The sequence below is a fragment of the Cyprinus carpio genome, chromosome B16 (assembly GCF_018340385.1).
Source record: "Cyprinus carpio isolate SPL01 chromosome B16, ASM1834038v1, whole genome shotgun sequence".
Taxonomy (NCBI): Eukaryota; Metazoa; Chordata; class Actinopteri; order Cypriniformes; family Cyprinidae; genus Cyprinus; species Cyprinus carpio.
Window position 1 is genome coordinate 10,249,765 of NC_056612.1, and position 26,987 is coordinate 10,276,751.

The 26,987-nt window shown below is 39.1% G+C and overlaps 1 protein-coding gene across 1 annotated transcript in view; it reads right to left on the bottom strand.

Annotated features, from left to right (window-relative positions):
• Positions 1–26,987, bottom strand: part of LOC109063899 (glutamate receptor ionotropic, NMDA 2D-like) — a 95,532-nt gene that overhangs the window by 27,452 nt on the left and 41,093 nt on the right. Inside the window, exons 6-11 of the mRNA XM_042740649.1 lie at positions 25,303–25,417; positions 14,104–14,309; positions 10,629–10,797; positions 5,785–5,938; positions 4,196–4,321; positions 3,551–3,780 (exon numbers count right to left, since the gene is read on the bottom strand). Coding sequence (XP_042596583.1) covers positions 3,551–3,780; positions 4,196–4,321; positions 5,785–5,938; positions 10,629–10,797; positions 14,104–14,309; positions 25,303–25,417 — 1,000 coding nt within the window. The remainder of the gene's footprint in view (positions 1–3,550; positions 3,781–4,195; positions 4,322–5,784; positions 5,939–10,628; positions 10,798–14,103; positions 14,310–25,302; positions 25,418–26,987) is intronic.

Consider the following 26,987-nt stretch of genomic DNA (forward strand, 5'->3'; position numbering starts at 1 on the left):
AAGGGCAGGACAGCGGTCCCACTGAAACTTTTTCAGTCGAGTCCCGAGGTGGGCGTGGAAGCGCGGCACTCATCGGGTCCAAGTTACACTCTGGGCAGGGGTGCCCCTAGAGCAGATCTCCGGGCATGCTGTGTTTTACATGGATGCCTCCACCACCGGCTGGGGGGCCACGTACAACGGGCATGCAGTCTCAGGGGTTTGGACGGGCACGCAGCTGCAGTGGCACATCAATTGCCTAGAGTTGTTAGCAGTGCGCCTTGCCTTGAACCGTCTCAAATGTCGTGTATGAGGCAAGCACGTGCTGGTCCAAGTGGACAATACAGCGACGGTTGCGTACATCAACTGACAAGGTGGTCTGCGCTCCCGCCACATGTCACAACTCGCCCGCCACCTCCTCCTCCTTTGGAGTCGGAAGGTTCTGAGGTCACTTCGTGCTGTTGACATTCCGGGCCTGCTCAACCGTACAGCCGACGAGCTGTCTCAAGCAATGCTCCCCTTCTCGCTGAGAGGACCCCCGAAGAAGCCCCGATTGCGGTCGTGCTTTCCTTTCTGCAGCAAGGGCTAGTTCGAAGGCTGTCTCCCTCCACCCTCAAAGTCCAGGTTGCTGCTATTGCTGCATGCCATGACCCCGTGAATGGGGAATCTTTAGGTAAGCATGACCTCATCATCGGGTTCCTTAGAGGGGCCAGGAGGTTAAATCCTTCCCGGCACCCCTCTATACCCTCTTGGGACCTGACTCTAGTGCTAAAATCACCACAGCAGGGCCCATTCGAGCCTTTGCATTCAGCTGAGCTAAAGTTTCTTTCATTGAAAACTCTGCTCCTGCTTGCACTGGCCTCCATCAAGAGGGTAGGGGACCTGCATGCATTTTCGGTCGACGATTCGTGCCTAGAGTTTGGGCCGGCTGACTCCCAGGTAATCCTGAGCCCCCTGGCCCGGCTATGTGCCCAAGGTTCCCACTACACCCTTCAAAGACCAAGTGGTGAACCTGCAAGCGCTGCCCCTGGAGGAGGCAGACCCAGCCCTGACTTTGCTCTGTCCCGTCCGAGCATTGAGATGCTACGTAGACCTGACACAAAGCTTCAGGACCTCAGACCAGCTCTTTCTCTGTTACGGAGACCAGCAGAAGGGGAATGCCATCTCTAAGCCCACTGGATTGTGGATGCCATAACCCTGGCTTATCAGGCACAGGGTGTGCCCTGCCCGTTCAGGTTGTGAGCTCACTCAACTAGAAGTGTTGCATCCTCCTGGGCACTGGCTCGTGGTGCCTCACTGACAGATATATGTAGAGCTGTGGGCTGGGCAACTCCTAACACATTCGCTAGGTTCTATAGCCTTCGTGTAGAGCCGGTATCCTCCTTTGTTCTCACTCCAAGCGGGTAGTGGCACCGAGAGGCCCCGGTTAGTGTCGGCTTGCTAAAACTGCTCCAGAGTGTCCGTAGTTTAGACCCTGTTGAGATCCTCCATCACCCTAGCCAGCTGGACGTGGCGGAATGTCCGGCGCCAGGCCTTCATGATGAATCCGTGAGAACCATGGAAGGCCGGGTTCCATATTGAGACCTAAGCGGTACCCGTATGCGTATAGTCCACGGTATAGCCTTAGAGCCCGTGTTTCCCCGGCAGACTTCTGCCTTCCCAGTAGGGTTTGAATCACCTCAAATTTCTCCATATACACCTAAACGGATGCTTTATGTGTATTTGCTTCCGAAAACTCCTTCGGGAAGGATGGGGCTTCCGTAGCATCCCTGTTCCAAACGGAGCGGGTACGTCTTCCCAGTGTTATCCAATCTCACCCAGTGAGGTATTGCTTTGACAATGGTGAGTGGAACGACTTGTTCCGAGCCCGGCCTACATCTAATAGGGCCGCAGTTGGCTTGCACAGGGCACTGGAAGGGGTAGCACCCATGGCGCTTTGGTAGCGATCCCAATTAGTCGGTCACCGACGTGATCTCAAGAGTGACCGACTGAAAGGGAATGTCTCGGTTACGTATGGTAACCCTCGTTCCCTGAAGGAGGGAACGGAGACGTCACATCCCGTCGCCACGGTTGCTATACCACCGCTGAGCCGCCGGGTCTCCGGCTCGGCTCCTCAGCGAAAACCTGGTATGCATTGCACCTGCTGCCTTATTATACTCACGCTGTGATCAGCGGCAGCTGGATGCAATAATTGCATGCCAATGTGCAATGGCTCGTTTAGTTTACACTCAAAGTAGATTGGTCTATTGACGCGATATCCCAATTAGTCGGTCACTGACATGACGTCTCCGTTCCCTCCTTCAGGGAACGAGGGTTACCATACATAACCGAGACGTTATTAGTTCCCTACTCTCCACAACAATTCCAAATCAATCCAAACACAAATTAATTTAAGGTGAAACTGATGCCTACCACGAGTGCTACAAATCCAAATTTTTCATATTCGCAACGTATCTGGATGCTAAAATATTATTTATTATGTAATAGGCTTTGTACTTCACTCGCATCACATCATCCTTCACATCGGCTATATCAGCACTGTGAGGTGGTGGTCACACTGAATGCAACAGATTGTACAATGGAGCAGTGCAACTTTTTATGTTTCTTTGTATTTTATTTTGATAATGAACAGGCTGCAATTTCGCAAAATATGTTGTGTCTGTGTATGTCACGTTGAGGCACCGGTGCCGGAATATGTTCATACCAACGCTGTTGGTTGTACAGATAGAAGCAAGACATCATTCAAAACTGTCAAGATTAAATAAAACTGTTAAGTAAATAAAATATTTTTCTGCTGTCTCGTTTTCCTTTCCGTGAATTTTGGATTTCATCACAATCAACCGAAACTCAGCACATTTTTTTTCTTTCGTTTTGTTAATATGTCAATGATTTAAGTCAAATACATTTCGTGTAGGCCAATATAGGCTATTCTTTTTTATGTAAGCCTATAGTTTTATTCTGTTTTCTCCATTCACAGAAGCGCTGCAGGTGCGCGTGATCTGTCAAATCCTTCTTACACTATCCTTGGATAAGCTCTAATGCATTGCCATTGCGACTTACATATGATGAATTTACAGCTGAGTGTGGGCATTTCTCGCATTGAATGCGTCAGCGTCACATTTGCATATCTGAATTCCTGACTGGTTGACAGCAAATATCAAATATTAAATGGAATGATAAAATAATTTTCGATTCTGTTCAGAACTATAAAATTTAATTTTGTTTCTGTTTCAGTTTTTTTTTCTGTCACATTTTGTTAAATGTGAGCCAAAATCATCACAATTAAAAGAACCAAAGACTTAAACTACTTCAGCCTGTGTGCATTGAATTTCTTTAATACACAAGTTTCACAATTTGAGTTGAATTACTGAAATAAATTAACTTTTCCACGACATTCTAATTTATTGAGATGCACCTGTATACTGAAGAAGTCAAGAATAAATTTGTTCTCAAAATCCATGTCAACACGACATCACAAATTCTGAAAACTTTATACTGTTTGCCAATCTACACATAATGATAAACACAAGTTTTCTCCGCATCTACAGAAGCCCTGAAACCCCAATTCCCTTACCTTTTTATCGCTGAGGCCAGACACAGTGTCAATGTATTCCTCTTGGATCATGAAGGCAGCCAGGTTGGCAGTGTAGCTAGCCAGGAAGATGACAGCAAAGAAAGCCCAGACAAGAACCATGATCTTGCTGGTGGTTCCTTTGGGGTTCTCCACTGGAACGGAGTTATTAAAGACCAGAGCCCAAAGAAGCCAGATTGACTTCCCTATTGTGAACTTAGAACCTCTGGCCTCTGACAGAGAAGAGCAAGTGAAACAGAGAAAGACTTATAACACTGACTTGATTTTTAAAGGCATTTTAATTATTCAATAACTCCAAACAAACTAATAAGTATCTAAAACTGCTAAACTGATAAAACAAAAGGCTTCCTAAACTTCTCCAATGCAGATGATGAGGTGAGAAAGAGATGCCAGAGGATAAAGAAGAGAACAGAGGAAGAAGAGGTATACAGAGATACAGAAGTCTGCAGTCCTTTATTATACATAAGTGTCTGCAAAACTGCTTGCACCACAAATATCAAACCCACGTCCAGGCCAATAAAGACAAGCAACTGTGCACATTTATGTCCATTGAAATAACGCTTGAGACTACCAAAGTTCGACCTTATTAAAGGTTTAAATGCAGGACTAAGAGCAAATTGGACTCACTCTTGCCACTCTGAAGGCTACGGTTGTACCCCACTGGACTGAAGAACTCAAAGATGAAAACCGTCACTGCCACCACGGTCAGGCACATTACAAACATCATCACCCACACAGCAGGGCTGTACGGCTCTGAGAGAGGGCACAGAGAAAGAGGAGAGAACAGAGAGAAATCAAAACCATTAGTAGTATTGTTTTTTGTTGTTTGTTTACTTGGTTTGTACATAACAGAGCAGAAATTAATACCAGGGGTATAGCAACCATTAGAACTGGAGGAGACTTTTGGAAATGACTAAATTAACTTTTTAACTTTAGGAATTTAAAACAATGTTATATTTGCAAAAATAATACATTTTTATCTGTTCTTGCATTTTCGGTGAACTAAACTCATAATCTTGCTAGTGACATGCAAAAAAAAAAACAAAACAAAATAAAAAACACATTTACATGTGGCAGACACCTGTATTAAAAACAACTTTAATTGCATTTTAAGGTGTATATTTTTTATCTGTTCATGCATCCTTGATAATGCTGGTGCTATGCTCTTTAAAATAAAATAAAATAAAATAAAATAAAATAAAATAAAATAAAATAAAATAAAATAAAATAAAATAAAATAAAATAAAATAAAATAAAATTAACATTCAGCAAAAACTTGCATTCAGAGCAACTTAAAAGTGCTGTATATATTTTTTTGGAAATTGTTCCTATGTACTTTACTTTGCTAGTAGTTATGCAAAAAAAAAAACACTTTTACAATTGGCAGACACCTGTAATTAACTTTAATTTCATTTTAAAGTAAAACAAAACAAAACTTGACATTTGGCAAACACTTCAAGCAACTTTTACTAGCGACTATTCAAAGCAACTTAAATTTCACTTCAATAAGAGCTGCTCGATTATGACAAAAATCATAATCACGATTATTTTGGCCAATATCATAATCACGATTATTTAACACAATTATTACTGGGTCATGAACAAAACTTTATAGTAGTGGTAAAAGTCCTTAAAAATTATTGAAAATAATTAAACTGTCAGTAATACAATAAAAACGAAAAGCTAAGGTCAAAAACAATAGAAAAAAAAGATACTAATGAAACAGTGTTTTTAAAGTTTTTTTTATACAAGTCTAAAGTATTCAGTTAACAGCATACTACAGAAATTAAATAATCAAATGAAAAATGAAACAGCATAATCTTCACTATAAGAATTATACTTGCACTGCTTCTAACTTCAATTGCACAGCCCTAACTTCAATTTACAGTATTTTTATCTGTTCATGCAGTCTCTAGAAATCAAAGTCATGAATTTGACACAGCTAGTGCCATGCTCTGAAGTAAAATAAAATATAAAATAAATTATAAATTAAAATAAAATAAATGTACAGCGTTGAGTTTGTTTGAAAAATGTTGATTTAGTGCTTCTCACTGAAGTGTGATAAATAGTTTGTTTTGAAAGGGAACTGTAAGTCTGATTGATGAGATCTGAAATGATATGCACCAGTACCTGGAAAGTCATACATCATAATCACATGCAGCAGAGACTGATTAAAGTCTAATATGATTAAGCATTATGGCTCGCACGAGACTCACCAAGAAAAGCAGAGGGAGAGACAGTTCCGTTACTGCGAGAGACCATGACGCTGATCCCCGTCTCCACAAAGGGCACAGAGAAGTCCACGACCTCTGACCTCTCCTCGTTGATAGTGAGAGATCCGATCGCCATGTCTGCCCGCTTGTACACAACCTAGGGAACAGGAGGAAGTGGAAGATTGTATTTTTGCCCTTTTATTAGTAGCAGGAAAGTTTTATTTTCAGGATTTATAGGGACTCATTTTACAGGAGCATTAGACCTAGTAAAATTCTGCTGTGCCCTAGTAAACTTTTACTGATTAATCCTTATTTGACAAGGGATACAATTACCGTATACCAACCTAAGAAACATGCTAGACTACTCAGTGGATTTGATCACACCCAAAACATCACAGGCTAGTCAAGGTGTACATTTCCTTACTTTAGATCTTCTAGGGGACCTTAGATTTGCCTTGAGATCATGTGGCCACTGTTAATTGCACAGAAATTAGCTACCAAGCTAAAATATGCTAATGTCTGAATGAGTAGCTATTGCAGTCCCTATATTTAATAGGATAGGGAAGAAGCAACAAGGAAATACAGGAAGAGAGAGAGAGAGGCACCAGCACTAGGACATTACTTGAACCCAGGTCCCCATGAGCGCAACAGGACTGCATATGACTGGTGCCACAGCTCTGACATGAACATTGTGAACATGAGACATTGTGGAAAGCATGGAGCACTTTATTTTAAACACTTAAAAATGGTTGAGCTGAGCATATACTGTAGTTACCTGTGGTCAAAGTGCTTGTGTCATTGAATGTGCTTTTGAAGGTTTTGTACTTATCTGTAATAATATAAACTAAAAATGAATTCAAGTGAATATTAGTTGTCGGACATTACATTTAGATGTAAATGAATGTAAAATGCATTAAATGTAATAAAAATGTACACGTAAAAATGTAAAACCAGTAATGATATTTCTACAAGAACTGTAACAGTTTTATTACAGATAAAAACAAAACCCTTAAAAGCACATTCAATGGCATATGCACTTTGACCACATGAAACTATATGCTCAACCATCTTTGAAGTGTTTAATATAAAGTGCTGTGAAATTTGCTTGTGGTCTTTCTTTATCTGAAAAATAAATTTCATTATGAGATTATTTTCAGCAGAGAATGTGCATTACTGCAGACAATCTGTGTAAGTTTATTATATATAATTTAGTTATTTAAACTTTTTTCAGCACATTAAATACAGCACAGCTATTTATAGAGTTATATGAGGATTTTTTTTTTTTTTATGTGACCGAACAAAAAATAATCAGATGAGTAATTCATTATTACAATAATCATGAGTCGTAAGCCCTATATTGAAGTTTAGGAAGCCAAAGGTCACTCAACATGCTGTGAATAAATGCAGAAGGATTGATCGGTTCTACTCTGCCAATATTTAAAAAGTAAACTACAGTATTTATTTAGTTTCCGTTTTCTGGGTCAGACATAGGGTACAAATATTTGTAGGTTAGAATTATGCAAATAAGAAACTGAACTAGTGATCATCTGTAACCCGTAGTTACATTAACTCCACACAATAGTGCTACAAAAAATGTAAAACTGCTCAAAAAATTGCCAGAATTGAACACTTTGGTTCTTTGAACCCTACCCCCAGGCCCCCTAGAAAATAAAGGTGCACTTTTTTTAGTTGATGTGGAGAAGCACCTGCAACGCCACTGGAAGGAGGCCATGAAACGTTAGGGAGAAAAGAGTGGAACGAGCTCGGGAATTGACACGAAGATGAATCAAACTTGTGTTGCCCGCATGAGCACCACAGCTCAACGGCTAGACTACGGCCCTAACAGAATTTCCTCTACACTTTACTGATCAAAGCATTCATTGTGCACCAAACCTAGACAGTCAAAGAACTGGTGATATGGAGGTGAGTCCTCAGCAAGAAATCAGCATTTTGCCTGAACACAGGAGCCATATGTGGTGAGTAACAGGTGGTCTATCTGCAAATTCAGAGAACCTCCATCTCTAATTAATATTCAATCCACGTACTGGCTGCATTCCAGTATCCATAAATTGGTTGGGCAGATAGTGTAGTAAGAAGCCTGCAAACATAGACGCTACAGGAGGCAGGTTATCCATCTCGAGACAGTATACCCCATACAGAGAGAAAGCATGCCTGGGAATACCAAAAAGGAGGGACAACATTAACATCTTTACTTTCCAAATGCGGCCTTTTCTCACTTTGCATTCTGTTTTATATTCCTGAATGGTGTGAAAAGCTCGTGATGCAGAGGAACGGGATTTATGGCGACGGTGCAGAGTTGAGTCACTGCCTAAAGTCATGCAGGTTACAAGCTTTCCCAAATCTCCTCTGACAGCTTGAACGCTGCATTGATTCCGAAAAGACGCGCACCTGCCTGTGTGTGTGTGGGAGAAGGGATTGTTTAGGTAGTATAATTTCCAGTGTGCAGCGAGAGCTTTTGCATCCTTGTTGAAAGTGAGCCTGCGCGTTTCTTGGTCTGCAGAGACTGTGGAAAGAACATCGATGAAGTTGTTTCCTTGTGAGCACGCCGCAGCCCCGGTCCTGCTGCAGGCCAGCATGCTGCACAGGGGAAATGTGGACCTGTCATAGATAGAAGATCAAAGCCGTTCATGCACACACACACACACTCGCAGCCTGAGAAAATAACCCTTAGCACTGCGCCTACAGGGGCCGTGCTGACAGCTGATTGGCTGAGCATCAAAATATGCAGTGAAGAGACCAAAAGCGAGTGAGAGAGAGAGAGGGAAAGGAAAAGATGATGTGGTCACAGAAAAACCGATATGCTGAAAACCGAGGAGCAGCGAGAAGGGGAAAAAAAGGCATAAGATACCGTGAGAAATATTAAGAGCAGAAGAATGGAAATGAGACAGTGAAAAGAGCTGTTTCCATTCCCTAGCAACTGTCTCGAACAGGCGTCACTCCAGGGTGTGAGCACCACAGCAGGGTCTCGCTCTCAAAACAACAACCCTCCTGTCTGTCATTCGCATTCACATGCATTCGCAACTCGTTTTTTGCTGGCTTCAGGCCTCTGTCTTGGATACCTCTTTGTATGTGCGTGTGAGCCATTAGCCGATTCCCCTGGCGCTGTGTTAAAAGGTTTCAGAGTGTTTCAGTAGTCCTGAAGGCTGGCTGATACTGGTGGGAATTTAGTCATCAAACAGGGCAACAAGTGACTTCTCTGTTACATCACGCACTGTACTGGAATTACACGGTCAAAGTCTTTACAAAGAGCAGGGGGTTTCAACCTCCTGCACTCAGACCCTCCATGACCCCCAGTTTAAGAAGAAGCCTTGATATCTTCCGCAAGCCCTTAACTTCCGTTAAGAACATTAAACAAAATGCTTCAATTAAAAAAAATTTCATAAGAGATAGAAATGTCACAAAGTTCTATATAATTTCACACACCACCACTCAAAAGTTGTGGGTCAGTAAGTTTTTTTTGTTTTTTGTTTTTTGATGAAGAAATTAACACTTCCATTCAGCAAGGATGCATTAAGTTGATCAAAAGTGACAGTAAAGATTTTTACAATGTTACTAAAAAATGAATTTCAAATAAATGCTGTTCTTTTGAACTTTCTATTCATCCTGAAAACAATGTGTCGTATTAAGCAGCACAACTGTTTTTTTTTAACCCTAATAATAACTAAGGAAGGAAGGAAGGAAGGATCACGTAACACTGAAGACTGGTTGCTAAAAATTTAGCTTTACCATCACAGGCATAAATCACATTTTAAAATAGAAAAGTTATTTTAAATTGTAATAATATTTCACAAATTTACAGTATTTACTGTATTTTTTATCAAATAAATAGATGTCATATAGATCTTTTATACGGTGGTGTATTTTTTAGAGTAGACAAACTTACAGTATTAGTTAAACATTTTTAATATAATAATTTTAACACATTGTTATAATCTTACTGTTTTATTTATTTATTTTTTAAACTAATCACAATTATTTAACCATATTAAAAGCTTTTTAACAGTTAGAAATGAAAAGCAAATCTGCATATGTATGTTTGTAGTAAACAAATATTTCTTCTTGTAACTTTCTAAAGAATATTTCCTGCCTATTGTGACCTTTACCTTGCTCACTGATGGTTTTATGGCAGGATGGTGTCTAAAGTTGCTCTGGAACAATATTTATGCTTCTTGATAATCTAATTGTACTGGTAGAAAAAAAGATAGAGAAATTTATTTTTAATTAATTTAATTTGAAACATAATTAAAATAAATGTAATTATTGCTTATAAATATTTTTTTTTTCAGATATTTTAATTGTTTTATCTATTTCTAGTGTTTATGCAAATTAGTCTTTTTGCATGAAAATACAGTATAGCTGCTCTTATATTTTAGGAAAGGGGTCCCTCTCAAGGGATTCAACATTTTTGAAGGTCCATGGCATGAAAAGGTTTGCAAACCCCTGCCTTAGTGTTGAAACCCCTGGATAAGACACTCTGGTAACCACATAGTGTCACACATCCACTTCCTTCAGTAGAAAATGGACATATGTTATAAGTTCACATTGATTCCTTACTGTAGCTTCTTCAAAAACACTGCACCATGACCTTAACTATCCCATAATCACAGTGTTTGATCATCATGACTACTGATACTAAAGGGAATAGCAGCCTTGCCTTTAATCTGTAGCCCTCTCTCCACCTAATGCCTCTATTTATATATGCAAGTGAAGTCTTCTCAGCGATATTGCTGACCTCATCAGCACAGTGAATAAAGAGAGGCGCTGATGGGAATACAACAAGCTCGGCCAATTTAAACTAGGTGAAAGACACAAAAAGCTTCCCTCACCTCTCCCACCATCCCGTTCCAAACTCCATCAATCTTTTTCCCATGTTTCCCATTGGTCACCAAGTAGAGGTCATAGGTGAAGCCGACAATTTTGGCCAATCGCTTAAGGATGTCGATGCAGAATCCCTTGCAGCACTGTTTCATGGGTGCCACCCCTTCCTGAAGTGAACTGTAATCAGAGAGAAAGTGCTTAGTTACGTGTATTGCATGTGTCAATAAAATTAATCATATAATAGCAATCAAAAATCAATAATATAATATAATTATTTTTATTTTTATTTGTAATAATATTTTACTATATTTATTTTAAAATATGAGTGCACACACACAAACACACACACGCGCACACACACAGTATACCCCTGAAGAGAGAAAACAAGAGAAATAGTGTTACCAAAAGGACTGAGAGTTACAGAGGGAATGTGAAATAAAGAAAGACAGAAGAATGGGAAGAGCAAGGTTTTCAGAAGTATACTGTCTTGTTACATTTTCTGTGATATAACTAAAAATGATATAATTAGACGAAACACAGGCATCCATATGTCTGGTGTGGGAGCAGTGAAGCAGCATCTGCAGAGACACGTGTACACGGTAAGAGCTCAAGCAGATTGACAAGCAACATGATGGCTAAGTATGAATAGAGATCGCCACAAGGCAAAGTCAAAATGAGAGGGGAAGCGAGAGAAAGAGAGAGAGGAAACCAGTGATCGATTGCAAAGTGAAGGCAGGTGAGTATAGCCCCTGGAACTTCATAGTGATATGGTGGGGGGGGGGATACACAGAGATAAAGGCTAAATTGAAAGAATGTGACAAATGACCGGAGAAAGATGACCAAAGCTTCCGAACGGAACTCTTTAGAGCAAGAAAAAACAGGCCATGCTTGCAACCTCAAATTACGTTTTCCACTGTAAGTACTTCATTGGTATGCCATATTGCTTTTCAATAAACACATAAAATTTAATGCACACCTAAATATCGAAGTATAATTTATGAAGACTTTTATTCTTTATTATTGAACAATTTTTTTGCTATCAGCCTTCTTAAGTGATAAAAGCTTTTAACCTGTTAACCAGCACCCCCATTATGGTACTCACAGCTGAAAATTACTTACCTAACTTATAATTGTAATAGTTCCTTACTTCACACACAATTTTTGTGTCTTTGGAAAGAAGACCCTTTGGGCTTTAATGTCCACCATCCAGAGTTGATAATGCTCAAAAAGATAAAAAGTTATAGACACTGAAGTGCCTTGAAAAAAAATGTACCACACATAATTCTTTTTTTTATTTCATATCAGTTCTCAGTCCTGGAGCAATCCAGAAAAAATATGGGTTGAAGGTCATATGTCTCATGAGTTTCTATTTCAAATCTGAAGAAGATACCATGAAAAATGAGATTCCTGGAACCATTTTTGTCTAGTCACCCCCCCACCCCCACAAAATGTAAATGTTTACCAAAAAAAAAAAAAAAATACCAAATGTATTGAAGGGTTCTACAAACTATTTTAGTCATTAAACATACCACTGCATAGTTTTTCAATTATAAAACAATAGACAGAATCTTAGACATCGTATGTGTCTAGTGATTTATTTGAGCACTAGAAAAATACAATAAGAATAATTTGAGTAATAATAAGAAATAATAATAATAATAAAGAATTAACTATGTATGCCAATTACAGTACATCCTGAGATTGCTAGAAATAAAGCATTTACACTGATAGACACTCAAACAGTCGGTAATCACATGTTGATGGCCTTAATACAGATGGTAATCATACAGATGCACCATATATTCAATAATCACACTCTATTCATAAAGACCGCATTCACACTGATAGCTGTCTATCACACGCTGATTATCAGCCATAGAGATGGTAATCATGCAGATACAGCCACATTCACCACAAAACAGACACACATATATGATCGCTAAGTTACGCCTCCATCAGATGACAGGTGTGTCACAGTGTGCGTCACGAGCTGTCACGAAAGAGTGCCAGAATTCAAATAAACAATATTCCACTTATCTTTGACTCATTTTTTAAGGGAAGGACTCATTCTGTTTGAGACACTGTATGCTACAAAACCATGCTGTTTTTTTACTACCAAGACGCAGTTTTTGGAGCGTAGGTTATTCCATAACGGATACAAACAATACTGTGCCTGAAGAAATGAGACGTAAACAAAGAAATAACCATCCATGTTACAATGTTATTGCTTCGTTGGACTAAAAGTGCTCTATGAGATGTCGTTCAGTGGACCTTTACCTTTCTAACTAAACCGGGATTTACAGCTGTGGATGTGTTTATGACTCGCTATTACGACGAATCTGGTACGTACTGCGTTTTGAGAATGCATGTTTTAATGTGTACTTCTTACACAAATTTAGCAAAAACATTACTTATAAGCTTTCAATTGAAAAACAGCGATCTTTCATCGATGCTTGAGGCTTAGATCTTTATAATGATATATAGTTTGTTTTGATGAATTGTGTCCTGTTTCATTTAATCTATTCGTGAACATTGACGTATGCAAACAAAGAGATTTCAGTGCGTCAGCGTCCAGATGTGGGTTAATAGGTTAAAAAATAACCTAATGTGCTGCAAAATAAATTTGCTGCCAGTAATAAAAATAAAATAAATAATAATAAAAAATGCAAGCAAAACACTCTGTAGAATACAATATCAAAATAAATTTGAAATGATAAAAATTCGGCACAAAATGTAAAATATTTATGACATTAATTCTATACTTTTGTCCAAACAATTAACAAGCTAAAGTAGTGAATATAAAGATTATAGTATTGGCATCTGAGGGTGTGCATTACTAATATAAATTTGGCCTTAATAGATGCATAACTGCATTTCTCCTCTAACACCTGCATTTGATCTCTGACAGAAGTAGTGTTGTCAAAAGTACCGACTGCGATACTATTCGGTACTGAAATTTTAAAAATGGATCCGTCACCGTCAGTGGATCACTAATATATCTGCACATAGATGGATCCGCTGATAGATGCAGCTTTCAAACACTCTCATGTGTTTCTGTGTGAGCGCTCAGTGAAGAGAGTGAAGCGATGAGCATTGAAGCCAATCACAGACGTATCTGTTGAGAGCGTGAACACAATGACCAATCAGCGCTGTTTAAGAATCTGCTCAACAGTGCTCAAATCTTAGTGGGAAATGGACGTTTTTAAAATTTCAGTACCAAATGGTATCGCGGTCGGTACTTTTGACAACAATAGACAGAAAATTTGGCAAAATGTGGAATGACACTGCAAAGCCTGTCTCACTAAAAGGTCATAGAAGTGTGAAGGGAAGAAAAGTTCCTAACCTGTCCACTGAAACATACAACTTTCTAATTAAACTTTGGTTCCTTGGGACCCACTGGAACAATTTTACAACAATGTTCCTTTTCCCCCATAAAGAAAAGCCATGATAAATGGCAGACAAGTCAGTCAGATCAGTACTAACCTGGCATTGAGAGGCCGTCTGCATGGCACAGAGTCTCTAATGCAGGTTCCAGAGGCAGGATCTGCAAGCTCCACGATAACGAAGGGCCGCTCCTCCAGGGTCACGACCCTCAGGTGCTGAGCATCATCGGGCGGCTGCAGGAAGGGACCATATCGAGACCAAGCAGGGTACCTCAGACGTAACACCCCATTCTCCCACCATCCTACCTAAAGCCACAAAGACAGTACATGGTCGAGGGTCAGAGGTCATTTGTGTCTTTGCAGTTGCAGAAATGTGGCCAATAAATGGAATATCAATTTAATAGGCTGTGCTTATAATGACCGTGACAAAAGCTGTTTAAACATGACTACTTCTCATTATAAATCCAATTCATAAATCAATAATACATGGAAGTCAAAGGTCTTTTCAGTGATTTTAGCTATTTAAAACAGTCTATTCTAATAGAGTCATTGAGGCTGGATTACAGACAGGAATGGCTTCCCATTCTCAGGTTAAGCCTGTAAAGTGGGGAAGGATAGTGAAAAATGAAAGACTATATCCTCTATGTTCCTCTGTGAGCTTATAGCTAAGGGCTCTCTAAAAACAGTCCTGTGCCCTTTTTATTCACTGGGGAATGAGTGGATTTTTCTTTTCAGAAAAAAAAAGACAGATTTTTAGCTATGTGACGGGCCACAGAGGAAAAGGTTATGAGCCTGAGAAAAAAACAGAAGAGGGGTAAAATGTGTCAAGATAGGCTATGACAGTATAACTGAGCTCATAATCCATATACAGAAGACAAAGACCTGCAGAACTGTATAAATCAGAGTACTTCACAGAAAATAAACCAAAACAAAAAGCATGCTTTTATTTACAAATATTATTTACAATTAAGTATTATTTCCATTTATTATTATTATTATTAATAATAAAACTATTATTATGATTATTATGTAGATTATACTTTGTATAAAAGCTTAATAATAACAATATTAATATAAACAAGTTCTTATACAAAGTCTACATGTATTAATATTAGTGCTGTCAAAATTAGCACGTTAATGCAGGCAATTAATTTTTCCAGTTTAAAGGTATTAAAAATATTTAATTATGTTAATGTAGGGGTGAAGCTAGGGTTGGCCACCCCACTCACAACTTTATTTAACGTCTTTACAACCACATCAGCAAGAGACTTTACCTCAGCACCAGCCATCCAATGAGCTTCAGCAGAACAACTGTGAAATGCGGTCAGATAAAATGTTGTCAGGACATATGTCAATAAAACTTATTTTTCTGTCCTGTCAGCTGTTATACAGTACTTGCAGCGATTGCTCTTCAATTGCATGCACAAAAATGGTGAGCGCTGTAGCCTGTATCATTTCATATTGAAGCGCGAATAAAATTACAAGCATGCGAGTCAGATCTGCATCACGTTTTGGCAGTGGCAGCTCTTAAAGTCATAGCAGCCAAATAATCTAATAACTCAGCAGCTATTATGGTTGGGCAATGTCTACAAATTTGGTATGGATGATGTCTTCAGTGAAACATCGTGATGGACGATGACATGGGGGTGGGGGTTGGTGTTTGTTGATTTGGGGGGGACTAGGGGGGTGTGCCCGAAGCTTGAATCCTTATAAGGGAAAACAACTAGAGATTCCTAACACCGGATGTGAGCGGCGCAGCGTGACAAAATACTATAGAACCATTCGGGGTGGGGGGGGGGGTCACGATGCCGGCGCAACATCGTGAGGTCTATGAGTCATCGGCGATGGATGATGGCATCATCTATTGGCCCAACCCTAGTTGCTATGATGTCTGTTAGTCAAAGAACAAATGAAAAAAAGAGGAAACCAATAACTTTTGTAGTTTTAAGGATTCATCTATATTTAATTTAGAATTTAGTGTTTGATAACTTTATTCAATTTCTGTATATTTCCTACTTTATGAAGAGCACAGGTAAATATGACATTTATTACAATGGGTTTATGTGAAGATTAATTTAAGTTTACTTATTTTTTAAAAGTCTTATAAATGTTAAAATTGATGGCTCTCAATTTTTACTGTAATGTTGAATGGCTATAGCCAACGGGCAAATATTAGGAAAAAACAATTCCCTAGAGACATCAGTAGTATTGGTATCAGTGATACTCACCTTCAGTCATAAAAAAATTAACAAATATCAAAAATATACAGTCTTTATGTTGTTTATACATTAATTTGAAGATTGGATGTAAATGTAATATAAAAGTGTTTAAAAAATGTAATGTTATGTGGGATTAATCGCAATTAATTTCAGAACAAAATGTGTGATAAATTGGTTATTTTTTAATTGATTGACAGCACTAATTAATATTAATTAATACTATTTAATTTAATATTTAATATTTTTATTTTAAAGGGGTCATGAAATGAGAAACCAAATTTGTCTTGATCTTTTGGAATATAAGAGGTCTTTGTACCATTAAAACGTCCTGCAAGTTTCATAGCTTAAGACGTCCTCCCCATTATAAACGAGCCATTTATTTAATCAAGCTCTAAATACAGCTCCTTCTGGATCCATGGTAAGAAGTGACGTCACGGTGCGAAGTGACATTCCAACCATTTGCATATGACCGCCTCCAGCACAAGACAACTACGCTCATTTCGTATCGTTGTCGTGCCGCGCACCTCACAAGTGTTCAGTCGAAGGACAGCGAGTGGGTCTGTGTACAGGATAACTACAATGCCACGCAGTATGGCGTTATTTCCCTGTCAAATGTTGAGAGCGCATTATTGTAGCGCGAAAGTACATTAATATAATGTGCGAGCGCGAATCTCTCTGTTCGCGTGCGGAATAAAATGTGCGGAGCCTGAACCTCTCTGCTCGCGTGCGGGAACTGGGCGCGCGCTTTCAGATACACGTTGCTCTTGTAATCAGAAATAGGCTTCAACGACTGACCAATGAAAACGCGACATCGTACATGGAATCACCCGCTACTAAACAGTTTACGCTCAATCCGCAAATGTTCTGGCTGGGGGTGTTAATAATTGATCCATAGGCACTGTCGTTAGCCAATCATAACAGTGGGCGTTAACACTGAACTCTTAAAGAGGAAACAACCCAAAAACAGACTGTTTGAATCAAAGGATGAGAAACAGGGTGGGAAAATGTCATAATTCACTACATTTTAAAAGTTTTTTTTTTTAAAAACTATAGTAATACTATAATTGCACCTAGGGGACCATAATAATAAAATAAAAAAACCCATGTCATGACCCCTTTAATAGTGCTACTATTAGTAGAAATGAAGAAGAAGAAAAAGAAGGAGAAGGAGAAAGAGAAGAAAAAGAGAAGAATTACAATCATACATTTTCTTATTCCTCTTAAACACAAAATGCAGGTCAGAGTGCTTCATGGGTCAGAGAAAAGTTGATGTAAAACTAATTTGGAATTTTATCCAACGCAAAAACACAAACGAGAAATTCTATAACACAAGCAATTCATCATAAGGAGACAGCAATAAAAGAAGAGCTATGATAGAAAGCATCAGTTCAGTTTCATATTTCACGCAAAAATGAAAAATTCTGTCATTATTTACTTACCCTCACATCATTCCATTCCTGTATGCTGTTATTATTTCCATAAACCACAAAAGAAGAATTATCTGAGTCTTCAGAGAGATCTTTTCATATGACAGCTCACAGTGACCAGGGTTTGTCAAGCTCCGAAATAACTACAAAAGCACCATAAAAGTAGACTAAAATTGAAGTCTAATTGTCTCATAAACAAACATAATGAGGCCATGACATCAAATATCTAAGGCAAAACATAAAACCAGAGGAAAGGTCATATGTGCATCTACTTAAAAAATGGTTTTAGAGTGCTTTTATTTCATTTCGAAACCTTGACAGTCATACAGTTTTGGAACGACATGAGGGTGAATAAATAAATGACAGAATTTTTCCATTTTCAGAACCATTCCTTTAGGACACAACAACCTCTCAGCAGTTTGTAAGCAGCACACACTTCACATAGTACTGTCTTATCCCAGTCCCAAAACTAAAAGTTTGCTAGCAGCACAGAGCCGTAGGACTCTCCCCTACACACCAGCAGAGAGTGGCAGCTATCAGCACCAAAGCAGCCCTCGAGAGCCATTCAGATACAGCAAAAGATGTTCAGCTCTTAAAAAAATGTTACAAGTCTCAGCAGTACAGAGAATAAATACCTCTCATACGCTGTCTATGACTCTGAGATATCAGTCAGCAACTGGCAGCTAAAAGACTTTGCATATTAGCACAGGATCAGGGCAGAGGCATCTAACTGAAAGGAATTGAGCAGGAAATGGCAACAGTCAGCATCTGGATTCCTGCAAGCACTGGTCTCATTGGGCTAGTTATCCTACTTCTAAACTGTTCAGTAACTGAGGCTGTGGCATTACAAAGGCTCGGAAATCAAACGTATCCGCGGCGCATCACTGGAAATTACAAAAAGCCGATTCTGTGACACATCCTCACACCTTCCCCCTCTCTCTCTCTCTTCACAAAAATCTCTCCTCTTGTCACATTTACACTCCACATTTCAGCATCCTTCCTCCCCCCCCCCACCTCAAATTTCTATTCACACCAAGGGTGATAACCATAATTATTGTAAGGATAACAACGGAGAAACAATATTGTTGGAAACACTTTTAGAACATTTTTTCCAGCTAATGAATGATAAACATATAGACAATCAGACAATCAGGCATATTGGCCAATCAGAATCTATCCTGCTTTAAAGGGGTCCTATTATGCTCTTTTACAAGGTCTTGATTTTGTTTTGGGGGTGTACTAGAACAGGCTCTCATACTAGGTTGTTCGAAAAACATATATTTTCCATTACATTATTTTACATTATTACAACACCTCTCTCCCCAGTCTGGTATGAACGGCTGGAATAGCTCCTGCATCAAATGAAGACCCGCCTTCTGAAATATGAAATGCGCTGTGATTGGTAAGCTGGGCCAGTGTGTGTTGTGATTGACAGCACTCGGTGCCTGGTCGGGAAATGTCATAGCCGCCTGCTGTGACCTTCAGTGTAAATATTGCGTCAAAATCAAATCAATTTGACCACGATTTAAACCCGGATGATTGTAACCACTCTAAGCTCATCTGCCTTGGGAACACTAGCGTGTCTCCAGCATAGTGATAGCACTCGCTGCCTTCTCTCTAGTGCAGCTCAACCAGGTCTCATCCCATTCGTCGATCTTTGTGATATCACAAATCCCGGAAAATATGCGTTGTAGTCCAAACGAGTCATTTGTTGTAGTTTTGGAAAGTGATTTCTGTTAAATAAAATATCTCCTATTGAATTGGACTTTGAGCTTTGTAACTTTGCAGATCTTTTTAATGCTCAAACAGCAACATTACAGACTAACTAAAGTTGAAAAAGTGAAAAAGCATAATAGCACCCCTTTAAAGAGCATTAAGCATTTAAAGCACCAGAAGACAAAATTGCACCACATGCTTATAATAAACAGAATAAACAGATCGTTAAATATAATTGGAATAAAAGTGAACATTATCATAATTTACTTACCCTCCACTTGTTCCAAATGTGTATGAGTTTCTTTCTACTGTTGGAGATGAAAGAAGGTACTTTGAAGAATTTTTGCTATGGAAGTCAATGGCTACCGTCAACTGTAGAGGGTGTGTCATTCAATGCAAATTACCATCTGTCCCAAAAGGTGTTAATTTGGCTTGATCAATACAAATTCAAATTATTAGTTCCTGTCATCATTTCGGGGGATGTTTTGTCTTGGGCTGAGTACTTAACGACATCTTGCAAAAAGATTGAGGTGATTCTGTAGCCAGAAAGCCCATTGTGTGGTGTGTGTCTCTACACTCCATACTATGTATTTTCTAAGGTCAGGTATGCATCTTCTACTCTTAGATTTATCTTAGTTTGTATTGATATGATTTGATATCTTTGCATTGGCTATGTAATTGGCATAATACATATTTACTTGACTGATAATAAATTGTTACATTTTATTTTATTCTGTTTCTATTCTCTTGTATTATTGTTACCACATTTCCTGTGTCAGGTTAGTAACGGACTAAAATTCAGTTGAGATGGAGCATAGGGCACACCAACTGTATCTTTAGAGATCCGGCTAACACTTGGTATTAGTTCAAGTGTACTAAGATTGTAAGGGCTTATAGGGAATTTCCATTTAGGTCAACTGGATGTTGTTCGACCAACCTAAATAGGGTGAGCCTAACCTCTGTTTATTGTAATATTATTCTAGTGTGCATGGGGAAACCATGGCATGACCATACCAAAGCTACTATCAGGGAAAGTAATGTTGGTCGGCTTATATCTATAGTAGTGGTCTTGACCTCTGACTAGAAATAATGTTGCTTTATTCAAGTGTGTACAAATCTATGGGGGGCTAATTAAAAGTACTTTTAGAATGAGCAAGCATAGGAGTGGCTGTCTAAAGTATTAGCCAATTACCTCTGTCTAATAACCTAGATGAGAATGTGACTGTAAGATATGGTAACGGCCCAAGTGAAATCTTTGAGCGACATGAGCACCCGAATGAACGAGTACAATAATATTAAAGAATAAATAGAATAATCAAATGTCTAGATAAATTATCCTATAAATGATCAAGAATAATTGACATTCTAACTCAAATTCGAGGTCATAATAAAATGGAGTCAGACTAGATAATAAAATGGAGTACTTTTCATAACTTTGCACGCTGAAATGACCGAACACACCTGGAATTTCTTCTCTTCCATGTCATTGGATGCATGTTCACGACAGTCACACACGCATGTGTGTGCATTCCTCTGCTTGTAAATAATGTGCAGCGTGTCCAGGTTCTATGTCAGAACGGCTTCTGCGTTAGCAGCATCACACATGCAGCATGGTGCTTTCATGAAAAATGCTCCACAAAAAGTATTTTCGTAGCTTCATAAAAGTACGAATGAACCACTGATGTCACATGGCCTATTTTAACGATGTGCTTACTACCTTTCTGGGCCTAGACCATGTCAGTTCCATAACTGTCTATGCAAGGTCAGAAAGATCTTGGATTTCATCAAAAATCAATCACATGGATTCCTATTGAAATGCCCGCAAATATTTGCAGAATGTAACTGCACCTTTATTATGCATTGGTGTGGACGCTAATATACAGGTACCCGTTGTTATCTTTATAGTAATCGTTCTTGGTGTGAACAGGCCTTCACAGTCTGTTAACCCAAGATCCATTTTCTCTGAGCGGCACTGACGGGAGGGAAGGGAATGTTGAGTTTGCTGGCTCGTGTCTGCATCTGACAGACAGCGTCAGCCCAGAATCCGCCACGGAAAGAGATCCAGCCACACAGCTCAACAGGTGACACCGTCTTGTATTAAGGATGTCTGAACAGCTTAATAAAATATGCATGGCGTGTCACAAAGTAGCACAGCCAGGCAAGATAGGACTGTGTAGGATCCGAGTGGCTTTTTGCAGCTGCTTGAGGGATAGAAATGCTAATGATGCACAGTGTTTAGTGTCATGTCCTTATAATACTCTTTAATATGTTTGAACGTGCTGTTGGGTTTCTCTTCTCCCTCCCTCTTCTCTGATCCCCCCCCCCCATTTTTCTACTTTCTTCCACCTCCAAAATGCAGTTCTCATGGCCGATCCATGTCAGCGGCAGCCAGATGTCTTAACTCTATTCGACGTCGGAATGTGGGCCGACAAAACCACCGAAATAGGAGTGTCAGAGCATGTGTGGAGAACCAGAGATCCAGCAGTGCATAACAAAGAGCCGGAGTAGCAGAGATCTGGGCCCAAGCTGAGGGGGCAGAGCCTCATGCAGGCAAAGGTAGAGCAGGGGCCTGATCAAACACCGTCTCCCCCGGGAACAGATAATACTTTCACAGGGTGAAACACAAACATGCTGCCATGACACCCCCGTCCATGTGAATGTCCCTGTGAGAGAGGGATAAAACGAGCCACTTTTACCCCAGTGCGATCCTTACAAATCCACTAGCAGATTTACACGGTATAAACACACATGGACACATCCTGACAGGTACAAAGAGGGTTTGGAGAAATGTGCTTGGCATTTCATTTCTTAAACGTCTCCCCTCCTGATATGTATCGATTTATGAGAACAGCGTGGACAAATGGGATCAAAAGCGCTGTAGCAGTTAGTTTGTTAAAACGCTATAAATGCTGCATGTGGAAGGCGTCACATGAAGTGCCTTGTGCACAACGGGCTTCTGGAAGTTGAGTCATCCATGTCCATTGTCTACTCCGTGTAAGACAGAACGCATTTACGAGAACCATAGACAAAACGGAGCAAAGACAAAGACGGCGAGCGTCGTGTTTTAATAGAGCACCCTCCTAAAACAAATGGAAATTGAAAACCTCCTACAGTCAGCGTGGAAGCCTTTTAAATGTACATTATGGCGCCCCATTAAATATTTTATGTGAATGACAAAGACTCTGTGACTCTGAAGTACAAAAGCATCCAGATGTCTCTAACAGCACTTTTCTCCAGAACATATCTGTAAATGAGACGCAGGCGCCAAAGCCAGAACCAGCACCATACAACCCTTAACAGACTGCTGCACCATTTGATGGGTTTTTAGAAGTTATTCCATGCACAGATTTCAAAAACAACAAAATACCACTGTCCTTTATAGAGTGTGCCATTACATTACCACACACACAAAAAAAACTAAGTACACATAAAACATATTTTGTCTTATTTTAAATTATTTTTGGCCATCTTACGACCCCCTTGCAATTGTGGTGAGGGCCCCAGTGGGTCCCAGCTCCACAGTTGAGAACCACAATCATGTAATACCTTTGCGTCTGGAACAGAACAAGATTTAGAAGTTTTTTCAATAATATTCTCATTTGCCACAACTCTCATATATGTTTATTCATATGAGGTGCAAGAAGACTTGTCACTCCAGATTTTAAACTGATCAATAGTGAGTGGTTCTCTTACAGTTTGTCTAATAACCAACTGTAATGGCAAATTATAAAATAAAATCAAAGAAATGGAATCTGAGAGATATGGCAGAGTGGGAAGATTTTCAGTACGCTTATATTTCTGTCTGACCCTCAACAAATAGCTATCCAACACAATCTCATAGGAATTTGTAACTATTTAATATTTCGGCGAATCAGTGGCTAAGTAGTATGAATTTATCATCTCATTAATACCTTTTTGTACAATCTTTGAATCTTTAAGTCTTTTTTTAAAAAAATTATCTATTTTCATACAAATCACACCATAAATCACGAATGTATACAAAATTGTAATCGCATAGTAACATTTTCTCTTGAAAACGGGTTGAGCTATCATAAGATTTATGACGACTTAAAATATAGCATGAGTTATATGGACCTCTATTATGACACTTCTATGGTGCTTTTATTTTTGCAGCTTGACAGCCCCAGTAGTCACCATTCACTTTCATTCCACAGAAAAGAGCATCATTAACGTCTAGCATCTCTTTTTATGATCAACTGAAGAAAGAAAATCATTAGGGTTTGGAACGACATGGGAGTAAATGATGACAGAATTCTATTTTTGGTTGAACGATCCCTTTTATACAGTAGAAAAGAGAGATTTTAGGGAAATGAAAGACTGGCCTGATTCAGAATGGACTAAATGTAGAACAGACAGCGAGGAGGAACTCATTCGCTGGCACCTAAACAAAGCCTACACAAGAACATCAACAGAACAAACGATCAACACTCGACCTTTCAGGACGCCCAGGGCAACACAATCCCTGTGCATCCTCTCACTGTCCTACCGGAGCCAGTTAACATGAGCCTGTCACTCGACAGAAAGTGCTGCCGCTTGAACTGCAATCATGGTCCAATGCATGAAAAAGCATTGATTATAAGCTATGTTGTGTACAGTATATAATGCACATAAATATAGACTGTGACAAGCTATGGGGGTCAGCAGAAAATATCCCCCACTTTATATTGAAATTTTTTTGCTCTTATTGCTCAATGTCAGTGAATTTTGCCCGAAGGAATTAGAATTTCTCCCAAGTACATAATCCGCTGTCATTTTCTCTGTTAACAGATTGTAGAGGTGGAGAACACAAGTGCTGCCAGGGATTACAATTTTCAGTCTCTACGCTTGTCTTTGTGGCATCTAAATATTAATAATTCTGTTTTAAGGCACTAGTTTGAGTGGCACCTTCATGTATATGACTTTCTCCGGGGCTATATTTACTCAGCTGGGTTTGGGATCAGTTATATTGTCTCACGACAGCAGCGCTCTGTGGGAGAAATGTAGAGCCACAACGTCCCATGTGGCACCTGCGATACACTGCTATACGAGAAGCCAAAAATTTAAGGGAGTTTTTAATTCATTTATTTATTTATTCCTTCCCCGCTCAGACATACTTAACACAAACATAACTAGGGAAGGAAGGGGGAGAGGGAAAAGAGGAAATCAAATCGGCTCTCTAAAAACATTTCACAATTAATTATATTCCAGTTATTGTTCTTCACATAATAATAATAAAGTCACAAGCTAATAATGTAGGAAAGCCTTGCTAATCTTAATAACATACTGTGGGTATCATGGATATGCATAGATAACAGGGCCAAATTTAAACATGAGCTAATTGTGCATTATGTACGTCCTCTTGAAACCCTAATTATATATTTATATCATTGAGGCTTTAACGGTTCTGTGTGGTACGGCAGAAGTGCACCGTCAACACCAAAACGCTCTCTCTGCTGCACAATGTGATGCATTGTTCAGAGTTAATTGTTTTTCTGCTGTGGACTGTCATGGGAAATGGTTTTCGAAATTAGTGTAGTGTCAAGTTGTATATCATTTTAAAACTGCTTTCAATCTATATGTCTTACCGCTACAAACTGGAACATTAGACTTACAGCTCTTAGACAGCAAGTACATCATTACGATAGTCATGATGAAGTAAATCGCACATTTTATTAAAGCAATGGGCTGTCGTTACCTTTAAATCCCAATATGTACTCCGATCGTTCATATGTGTAATTAACAGCGCACAAAAAGCCGTCTGTGTCATAAACAGACACCTCGAATGATATGTGATCTCCTTTCAAAATCCATTCCAGCGCATTGTTACTGCAGTGCTCAGCATGGCTACTGCAATGCTGCTTTTCATCCTGGACATTACCAATCCATAACAGCGGTTACACAAGAACGAACAGAAATAGAATTCTGATTAGTTCTTACGTCTTCCCAGCCACTCCCAGGCGTGTAGGAGATGACATCCAGAAAGGGATTGGCCAGGTAGCCCTCGTTATTGAACGAATAGTCCCGCCCACCGAGCGTGATGTTACTGAAATACCTACAGAGCAGAGAGAACAAAGCAGAAACAGTCTGTTGAGATGGAAGAGCCCAGAAAGAATAAGTATAAAAGACTCAGAGGACACGTCAAAGAGGAAATCTCGCACGGAGCACTTCACAAACATCCTAATTAGGTCAGATTGCGAGACTGTGGTGAAGGTAACCATTTTATTTCCTTCAGCAATGGAATCAAGGGAGGCAGTCACTCTATTTCGAGCACTTAATCTAAACCAGTAAAATACCCAGAACGGTGCCTAAATGTGACATTCTTTGTGACTTCTTCAAATGAATCTTTTTATCTTAAATCCAATATGCTTTTGGCAAAATAAAGAGTGCACATTTAAAAATTTGACTGGGTGAACAAGTTTCAAGGAGCAAAGTTTCCTCCGCTCTGTTCTTATGAGGCTTTTGTGAATAATCCTCACAAAGTTCCTACAAAGATCTCTTTGGTAAATACATGCAAAACCATTATGTAGAAGCCTATTTAGCAAACCGTAATTACATCAGCAGCACTAAACAGGTGAATCTCCTTTCCCCATCAATCCTCTTCTGATGTGTAATGAGTGTGAGTCACACTGATGGTGTTACGTTAAGAGTTTCTGCTCAGTGAGTCCATTTTTTTTTAGCATTTTCCAATGATAATGAAGATGAGACTAAAATGCGGTGATTTGAATTAAAACATACTGCTGATGAAAATATGAAACAAAAATAATGCTGATTGTTCAAAGAACCTCATCATAGGCAATTTCAGGGATATAAACTGTTTGAAAATGTCATCAAATTTTGCACGTTCTTTCGTCTACTAAAGTCAGATGCCATTTTTATTCAACTAAAATTAACAAACATATAATGACAAAATACTAACTAATAAAGATTTCGTCAAAAAGCCTCTCTGAAAATATCCACCTAATTTTTCAATGCTGAAGTACGATATTCCCTGTGAATCTCTGAGATTTCCAATTGATTAGCCACCACAGGTGTATAACTAATGATAAAAAAGTGGAATAAATAAATAAATAAACTATTTTGCAATATAAGCATTGTTTATGATTACACAAAATATAATAATATGATAACAAAACCGAGCAGCATAATGGACTAAATTACTGAACATAACTAGAAGCAGCTGATAACGGAAGTTAAAAATGGCTTGGCTTGTTCTTGTGTTTAAAATAAGGTGGATAATCTTCCAGTTGTAATAAATGAAACTGGCACATGCTTGTTGATTTTAATGGGCCACTCCTAGTTTTGCTGCATTGCATGCTTTCAGGGCAGACACAGCTTCAAGCATGCTGCTATTGTTTATCCCCTCCCACCCATGTTGTCTTCTTAAATACAGGGGCATGTTGAACGCCTCTCCCTGCAGTCCCTGTGGTGGGGGAGTAAAGGACATTCATGCCCCAAAGGTGCAACACTTTCACTCTCATTAGAGTGTGTCATTACGGATAAATAGACTTTCTATAAATGCAACAAAGCAGAAAAGTTGAAGGTTAATGCCAAATGAGATGAGCTTTAAACACAGTTCTCAGGGTGAAAATAAATAGAGGGCTTTTTAAAGATATTCAAGATCA